General features: G+C 40.4%; 1 protein-coding gene across 2 annotated transcripts in view; it reads left to right on the top strand.

The window, feature by feature from the left end:
- Positions 1–9,430, top strand: part of si:ch211-71n6.4 (para-nitrobenzyl esterase) — a 25,761-nt gene that overhangs the window by 6,470 nt on the left and 9,861 nt on the right. For both annotated transcript variants that reach the window (XM_024262992.2, XM_024262993.2), the window contains 3 exons: positions 717–1,137; positions 6,973–7,080; positions 7,977–8,173. In XM_024262992.2, coding sequence (XP_024118760.1) covers positions 717–1,137; positions 6,973–7,080; positions 7,977–8,173 — 726 coding nt within the window. The remainder of the gene's footprint in view (positions 1–716; positions 1,138–6,972; positions 7,081–7,976; positions 8,174–9,430) is intronic.

The following is a 9,430-nucleotide window of genomic DNA, read 5'->3' on the forward strand; positions in this document are numbered from 1 at the left end:
AAATATTCTAATCTTCAAAAAGGGGGGCCCTGCAGAAAAAAGTTTGGGAACCACTGCTAATAGTCATGGGTTATGTTTTCATCTTTTACTGTAATTCTTTAAAAAAATTGACTTTAGCTAATATTTTAGCAACATGCTAGCATTTTTGGCTATCAACTGAGGTTTTTGAGGCTAATTTGGGGGCTAGTTTGCTAATATTTTAGGCATCACACTAAATATTTTTGCAGAAATGGCATTTATTAAGGATTTTTAAGCAATTCTATTGCACCTTTTTCAGAAATTTAGATCAACCTCAGCGTTCAGTCATCCTTTAATGAAATTTCCAGTATTTTAGCAAATTTAACATTTGCAAATAGCTTTTGTATTATCAGCAAATCCCTTCAGCTATCAAAGTCAAAGTCAAAAGCTTCAGCATCTTTAGCGACTACTTTCAGCAAGTTCACGCTAGCATTATCGCAGGTGTTGCAACTTTTCTAGTTTCTTTTTAAATTTCTGTTTTTATTCATTCCACAAAATGACTCTTTTACTGTTAAAGGTTCCTGACCCCTGCTCTCATTCTTGCACATATATGGGGTTAGAACAAGATTCTTAACCATCACGAGGTCAATGCTGGTTTCCTGTTTCAACAGTTCCTGTCACCTCGTCTGTTTTTAAGTCCTCACATTGCAGAAGTCACTTCGTCAGTAATTATTTCGTTGTTTTCATTCCTTCTTCAGAAAAGCGGGGCGTACTCCTTCAAGGGTATCCCGTACGCCGCTCCCCCCGTGGGCGCCCTGCGCTGGGCTCCTCCGGCTGACCCGGTGTGCCGCAGCGGGGTGATGGAAGCCGGCCGCTTCCGCAGCGTCTGCCCTCAGGTGATGCCCATGTCCAGTGAGGGGAAGGTGACGGGCCAGGAGGACTGCCTCTTCATCAACGTGTGGACCCCCACGCTGCGGCCCGACGCCCAGCTGCCCGTCATGGTCTGGATCCATGGAGGGTACCTGCAGGTGCTGAGCGGGGGCGAGCAGGGATACTCGCCCACGGAGGAGCTGGCTGCCGAGACGGGAATCGTCTACGTCAGCTTCAACTACAGACTCAACGCCTTCGGCTTCATGGCTCTGGAGCTGCTGAGAGAAGGTTCTCCAAGGAACACCTCAGGTCAGGCAGACACTCCCAAACCAAACCTGCGTTCACCCTTTAAGACCGCAGACAACACCTAAATAACAGTCTCTGACATACGAGACTCTTCACCCGTTTACCAGATCAACATGAATCAGCTGCTTGTGTTGTGGAGAGAAGCATACGTTCATTTCGGCAACCAACACTGAGAGAACATTTGACCTACTCCATTCCAGAGACACGTGGCTCTTTAGCTTTAACGAAAAATGCTAACGATTGAATAAAGAAGAGATTAGTTAAGATTTGTCATTTCTGTTCAAATTTTAACATGAACCCGAAGGGAAAAGAAGAAGAAGAATATCTAAGCAAAAAAAGTTTAATATACTGTCAGAAAATCTGTAGAAAAGTTCTTTCAATTTGTGTTTTAATTAATAGTTGGTCAAATCAAAGTCTCTAAAAGTTGATTTTTTTGGTAAATTACACTAAAGTGGTTAAAGTTTTGAACAAATGTGGTTTAAAATGATTTGTTGGGTTTGTTTTCAATAAAAAAACTCAGGTTATCTAAATGTTTTGAGATTTTTTTCAACAAATAGATTCTACTAAAATGTTGTTTATTTTTTAGATTAAAAGGAAAAGGCACACCAAAATCCTAATGATAAAGAACATCATGCTTGACTGTCTTGCATGATTTATTTCAATAAATCTGCTGCAGCAGGAGGATCTTTTGTGACACAGAGTGGGTTTTATTTTGAAAGGAACTAGTGTGTGCTGCTGACGAAAATAAAAGAAGTTACAACTGTTATATACAGAAACATGTAGACACTGTTGAAATTCAATTATTTTAATATTTAAAAACTACATTTATAAGTAAATGCTTAATAGCCAGAAAAGCATAAATATTGTGCATTTTAAACAGTAAATTGGCTCTTGTTGGGTTCTGTTCTGTGAGGAACTAGACTAAATGGCTCTTTTAGGGTTAAAGGTTGCAGACTCCTAACCAAGTCTATCAAACTGACTTAATTGAACTTAGTTTTGTTAGTGATGAGCATAGAGAGAGATGTGCTGAAATACAAACAAATGTGGTCAGAATGGCCATCTTCTAAAACTGCCCAGTCCTGTAAGGGTCAGGGGGTTGCTGGAGCCTATCCCAGCTGCTGTGGGGTGGAGGTGGGGTTTACCTTGGAAGGTCAGCAGGTTAACTCGCCATGTGCCCCACTTTTTTACAGACCAAAACCCAGCGAGAGCCTCAAAGCTCCTCATCACTGTTTAGAAAAATCTGCTTTATTTATGTTTTTATAAAATATAGCTTTTAAGAATTTGCAATGATTGAATTATAACAATGTTATATTTTTATATCTAGAACTATTTATCTACTTATGCTTTTAACTGCAGCACTTAGAAGTTCCTTTCAAAATAAAATACATCCTGTATCAAAAACAATCTTCCTGCTGCAGCAGATTCACTTGAATTAAAAATACAAGAAAGTCAGACTTGACTTTTTCTGTCTTTATGACTTCTTCTCCTTTTACTCTTAACATGAACATGACTGTGGAATCTGATTTTAAGTCCACACATTCGATGCTTTAATAACTTTGGCCCGAACAGCAACTGGACAGACTTATGCTGCAGAATATGAGCTTTAAGCTGATTCTGACAGCAGATTAAACCTTTAAACATCATTCTATTCAGGTCTCTGATATCCTAAAAATCTAAACAGAACTGATTTCATGAACGGAGACTTTTTAGTTTTTGTGTTAAAGTGAAAGTTTAAGTTTGACAGATGATTCTGTCAAAGTAAAGTGACAAGTGACAACATGGTGCTAGCTCATGGTTCTTAGATGTTGTCCTCAGGTGTTGTTTAGAACATCTGAGGGAAAACCCCGTCTGTCTAAATCCGAATGAAACTTGCATGGACGTTGTTTTTTTCTCCGTCGTCTGTGTCTGAACATCTGAGATGTTTCTCAGCTCGTTTCAGTCCAAAAGGTCAGAGGAGGACGTCTTAATGTAGGAATTAACACAAAGGTCAGCTGTGATAAAGGCTTCAGGTAAACAGATGCTTCTGTCGCTGTAATCAATGATGGGTGATAACGAGCTGTTTCAGAAAACCAGCTGTTTGAACTTACCCACAATGCTTTGCAAAGGAAAAAGTCCATACTCATAACAAATGATGACATAATATGAAAACAAAAGCTAGAACACAGAAAACTAAACACTAGGAGACTTTCTGGCTCCTTATATGAAAAAATGTATTAGAGTTAGTCAAAACGTACGAAAGAACAGATTAAAGATACTCTAAGCAAAAAGTAGTCAGGTGTACTACAAGTATACTAGAAGTCTATCCCAGCAGTCTGTAACCTGCAGCTCCAGATCCACATGTGTCTCTTCTATCTCTCCATGGTGGCTCCTTGTCCAAACATGAAATAAGTCATGGAGACTGCTGATCCAGACATGTTGACCGTCAGAGTCAGCAGCTCCTGATAATGACTGTCTAACCAAAACTACCTAAAGAAAACAAATAAACAAAGCCTGAAAACTAAGACTACCAAGATCCAAACTAAAATAACAACCTGAAGACGTCTTGTTTGTTCACCTCTACCTCAAAAAAAAAAACACACACACACTCACAAAAGTTGTACAAATTGGCATTCTGCTAGCTTTTTGGATTATTGTGGCATTTCCTAAGATTTTTTAGACTGTTTTGGAGTTTAGCAAATATTTCAGCTCCATGCTAGCTGTTGGCTAATTTAGGCTTTTTTTCAGTTTTTTAGACTATTTTGAAGTTTAGCTAATATATAAGATACATGCTACCTGTTCGGGCTAATTAAGCTTTTTTTGTTTTTTAGGCTGTTTGGAGTTTTGCAAATATTTTAGCTCCATGCTAGCTGTTGGTTAATTTAGGCTTTTTCAGTCTGTTTTGGCTAACCAATTTTTTTTTTTTTGGCTAATTTGGCATTTAGCTAAAAATTTTAGCTGGCTATCGACTTCAGCGTTATTAACTATTAACTTTAGCATCTTCAACGGCCAAATTCATCTTACAGCATTCACACTAGCATTATCACAGGTAATGCTACTATTTAGTTCTTACTTATGTTAAAAAGTTACGGTTTTAAAGTTTTAAAATGTAGTTTTAGAGTGTTCAATAAATGTTTATCCTGTTCGGCCCTCAATCTAATGTGTGTTTAGGATTTTGACCCCTTGTGTGATTGAGTTTGACACTCCTGATGTAAACCAACAGGATGTCCATTTGAGAGTGTGAATCCTAGTGAAGTAGTTTAGAGCAAAAGCTGTGGAGTTTCTCCTCTGAATGCAGCCCTGCTGGGTGTTGAAGTAGTTAAACCATCAACAATGACTTCCTGATTGCGCAATGCAGAATGTCATGTTTAAATTTAAGTTTGACATGCATACCAGATTCCACCACTAGACGGTCAAGTGGTTATGGCTGCGGACTCACATTCAGAAGGTCATGGGTTCGAATCCCGCTCAGGAATAGTCCACATGAAATATTTGTTTTTACTTTTAAATTTTATTTTTACCTCAAAACTGTTCAATGCAGGTGAAAGAAATATTTTAACACAGACAAATGCCTTTAAAACAGGGGTCGGCAACCTGCGGCTCTGGAGCCGCATGCAGCTCTTTAAGCGTTGCCTAGTGGCTCCCTGATGCCTTTTCAGAAAGGTTTGAAATGAAAAAAATGGAAGAGGGAAATATATTTTTTGTTTTTTGTTGTAGATGAAGATGAGCGCCAAAGAACAGTAAAAATACAATCGAAAAAGAATCTCCTCCCCGCCAAGTGCGCGGTCTATGCGGGCATATGAACGCACACCGGAGCAGCGTGGTCACGCACGTAGTGACGAGGAGGAGATTCTTCTTCTACTCTTCTTCTACAGTTCATTAGCGCTCTTCTGCCACCTGCATTAGGGAGAACCTCGGAGCAGAAAGCAAAAGTGTTGAAAATCCCCCAAATCTTTCTGAAGACTTTTGTTTTCACAACTCTGTCCTCTAAATGTCTGGCTTAAAAACTTGGGTAGCAAAGCTCTCGTGCGCTCCAGACTTGCAGACCAGGACTTTTGGTGTGTGCACGTTCATATTGACTATTCATAGAAAGTGTGCGCTTGATTGTGGAAGCACCTTAAAGGTGCACGTTACATGCACGTTCCATATTTGTTGTTTTTTTCAAATCCTCAAAATAAAATAACATCAAAAATCGTATTTCTTTATTGCATTTCTTTAATTTCATCAAAGCAATGAAACAAACTGTAATTCATTCATATTGTAGTGATGGTCTCACGCTGGGCTTGCTGTCGGTCTGGCAGTGCAAGGAATTGTGGGTTACCCATTCTTTTGCCTGTCTGACTGGAATTGGATTTAAGTTTGGGTTTTCCTCAAATTTTTTTGTTGTCTGACTGTTGAACATTTGTTGGCATTTATGATTTTGTCCTGTTATGTTTGAATTCTTCCTGCACCTGGAGTGAGAATGAGGGAGAGACTGATCAGGACCCCCTCTCGTTGTGTCATTGAGGGATGTCAAAATAAAAGCTTGTATGTTCATTATGAGGCTATTCAGCTTTAGTTAGCTAGTTTGTCGCAGCAATGTTCTAACTTGTCATGAAACCAAATTTGAGACTTAGGTGACGCGAGGACATGCAGCGGGAGAAATAAACATTTAATCACGGACATTCACTATGTAATTGTAATCTATTAAGTAACATCGATAGCGGGCTACTTTATAGATACATGCAGTGTTGCCTTCATTGTAAGTCTTATATAAGGCATTTAAATTTATGTGGCTCCAGACATATTTGTTTTTTAGTTTTTTGGTCCAAAGTGGCTCTTTCAACATTTTGGGTTGCCGACTCCTGCTTTAAACCATCAACATTGACTTCCTGATTGCGCAATGCAGAATGTCAGGTTTAAATTTAAGTTTGACATGCATTCCAGATTCCGCCACTAGACGGTCAAGTGGTTATGGCTGCGGACTCACATTCAGAAGGTCATGGGTTCGAATCCCGCTCAGGAATAGTCCACATGAAATATTTGTTTTTACTTTGAAATTTTATCTTTACCTTAAAACTGTTCAATGCAGGTGAAAAAAAATATTTTTAACACAGACAAGTATAATAAATGACAAACTGGTGACATGGGAGGATTGATGCATTTTTAATGCTTTCTAACCATCAACAATGACTTCCTGATTTCGCAATCCAGATTGTCATGTTTAAATTTAAGTTTGACATGCATTCCAGATTCTGCCACTAGACGGTCAAGTGGTTATGGCTGCAGACTCACATTCAGAAGGTCATGGGTTCGAATCCTGCTCAGGAATAGTCCACATTAAAAATTTGTTTTTACTTTTAAATTTTATTTTTACCTCTATACTGTTCAGTGCAGGTGAAAGAAATATTTTTAACACAGACAAATGCCTTTAAAGGAGTTGGAGACCTTTTAGTACGGAGCTGTTTACCTCTGCCGGAGCCCCTGTTAATATTTATGGTGTTTACAATGTGGTCTGGTTCAAATGAATACAGAAACTTCTGCATTCTCCATTTAGATGTAAATACTTAATGAATGTTAATGTGATCTGGATGCATGGAGCTCATTTCCTGCTTAATGTTGATAATTGCTGCTGCAATCCTGAAGCAGCCCGTGTCCTTGATGTGAAATGACCTGCTAAGTGATGATGAGCGCCTCATTTCACCATCGCCTCCTGCCCTCTTGCTTCTGAGATCTCCTCACTCCTCACCTCAGCTTCTGGATGAATCTCACTCAGGGCGTGAGCCACTTTTGTCTCTATCAGAGGAAAGGGGACACATGAAATGAAGTTGTATCAAAGCATCATCCCTCCCTAATTGAATTTTCCTGCCTCCGTGTCCACAGGGAACTACGGCTTTCTGGATCAGATTTCTGCTCTGAAGTGGGTCCAGAGGAACATCCGTGCCTTTGGAGGAGATCCTGGAAAAGTCACCATATTTGGACAGAGCTCGGGTACTAAAACGGGATTTGAAACGTATGTCTAGGTCAGAGAGAAAGAGAGAAAGAACGCTGAAAGCAGGAAAATATCGTTAAACACAGTGGAGGAAATAAATATTTGATCTTTTGCAGGTTTGCTCACTCAAACACAGTCTGACAGTCTGATGGAAGATTCGTTTAAACACTGAGATAGAAAATCAAGAAAACCACTGTATATGCATTTATTTATACTTCACTGAGTGAAATACCAGAACAAATAGACTCTCCTCATCAACCTGTCACCTGAACTGAAGACACCTGTTAGAAGTGATCACCTGTAGAAAAGACACCTGTCCACAGAATCAGACTCTAAACCACAGGTGTCAAACTCCAGGCCTCGAGGGCCGGTGTCCCACATGTTTTCCAACCAAGCTGTCAAAGAAGCTTCTTATTGGCTAAACACACCTGATCCAGGTAATCAGCTGTGGATAAGGCAGGTTTTCTGGAAAACCAGCAGGATGTCGGCCCTCGAGGACTTGAGTTTGACACCCCTGCTAAACTCTCCAACATGGAAAGACTAAAGAGCTTTCAGTGGATTTAAGGGAGAAGATTGTAGACCTGCTCAAGACCAGAATGGACTACAGAACCATCAGCAGGTCTGGAGCTCCAAACCAGATCAGACCTGATGGGGTTTCCATGATCACGAGAACAGAGAGAAATGATCTGAGAACAACAGCAGGAGTTAGTGAGGGAAGTCCCTTTTTCTACCAAACTTCTGTTGGGCTGTTTTCTATAAATGAGCTTAAATTCCTGTGAAAATGATGCAACTTTGATTTGAGCTGAAAAAGACTTTGTTTTATGGTGGTGTGAACGTCAGGACCAAACGACGCTGTCCTCACCTGTCGGGTCTCCTGTCTGCTCTGCGTCTGCAGGCGGGACGTCCGTCTGGACCCTGATGATGTCCCCGCTGGCCAAAGGCCTCTTCCACGCCGCTGTGGACTTGAGCGGCTCGTACGTCTACAACGCCAGCCTGAAACAAGCCGAGGTGGACAACCTGGGGTTCCTGAAGAAGACGGGCTGTGCGGACGCGGCCTGCCTGCGGGCCCTCAGCGTCAAACAGGTCCTGCAGGTATGATGAACGCTTCAGCTCCACAGTGTGTAATAAAAAAAAGTCATTTCAATGTTTCATTTCCTTCATTTCCTTTTTTATATGTAAAGAATTTATGAAACGTCGTTTCAGAGCCATTCTATCAAATAAAAAATTGTAATTAGAACACTTTAGATGAGGAGCACATGTTGGACTTTGACATGCGAAGACCCGAACTTCTCCCAGAATTGAACCTCTCCCAAAATGACTAATTTACAGCTGCAGTTAAGGACTTTTATGACTTCCTCTGGAAACGTCAGGGATCTCTCGAAATGGAAGAATCTTCCAAAATGAAGCCAAAACTTCTGCAGAGCCCGATCCCACATGTGACTCCAGGACGAGTTATGGAGGCTGAGCCAGCCTCATCATTTCACAGCATCAATTATTCATCCGTGCCGACGTCCTCCTGCTGCATGTTACACTTATTAAAATGTCACAGGAAATGTTTCAAGCTGCCACTCCGGAGGGTTTGAAGGAGGACAGCGTCCCAGCTTCGTATTTTTAGACATTGCTCTGTTTTTGATCTGACATTTTAGCAAATGAAAAAACCCTTTGGAGCTTTTTTATTCTGTCCCGCAGCAGTCTTGGGCTAGATTGACCAAATTCTTCTTCCTTCTTTTGCTTTGAGTGAAAATCTCCCCCTTAAAAAAACTTAACATAATTTGAACGCCCGGTCAATGTGAATTTTGGGCCCACGTGTCGAGGATGTCCAATGAAAGGGGCCAAAATCTCTTATGGGGCTCAAAAGAATCCACTAACTAAACCAAAACGCGTGTATGGGATATCCAAAGGAAGTTTTGAAGTTATTATGGGATGGCCTACGGCTTGCTGGCCATTTTATTCCAAAGTGTGAAATTTGGCGATTTTTTTTTTTCCCATTTTTCCCATAATGTTGGAAAAAAGAACTTTCGTTTGAGAGATTTTCACAAAATTCACACACACCATCAGCTGAAGTCTACAACCCCGACTGGAGTTTCTTTCAGGGAGATCGTGGGTCCTGAAAAGGTCTTTCATTTCATTTGACTGAAATAAGGCCTCAAAGTATTAAATCACCTTAAATCAAAGATAAATATGTCCCGTTTTTTTTCTCATCAGCACAATGTGAACTACGGGGGCTGAGAACCACCATCGCAGGGGGAAAAAAAGTAACGGCAAACAAAAAAAGAAACAGCAAAAATAATCGAGTTCTGTGATCCACACCATGGACTGTATAATATTTTACTCCACTTAGTTATCCTT

The sequence above is a fragment of the Oryzias melastigma genome, linkage group LG3 (assembly GCF_002922805.2).
Source record: "Oryzias melastigma strain HK-1 linkage group LG3, ASM292280v2, whole genome shotgun sequence".
Taxonomy (NCBI): domain Eukaryota; kingdom Metazoa; phylum Chordata; class Actinopteri; order Beloniformes; family Adrianichthyidae; genus Oryzias; species Oryzias melastigma.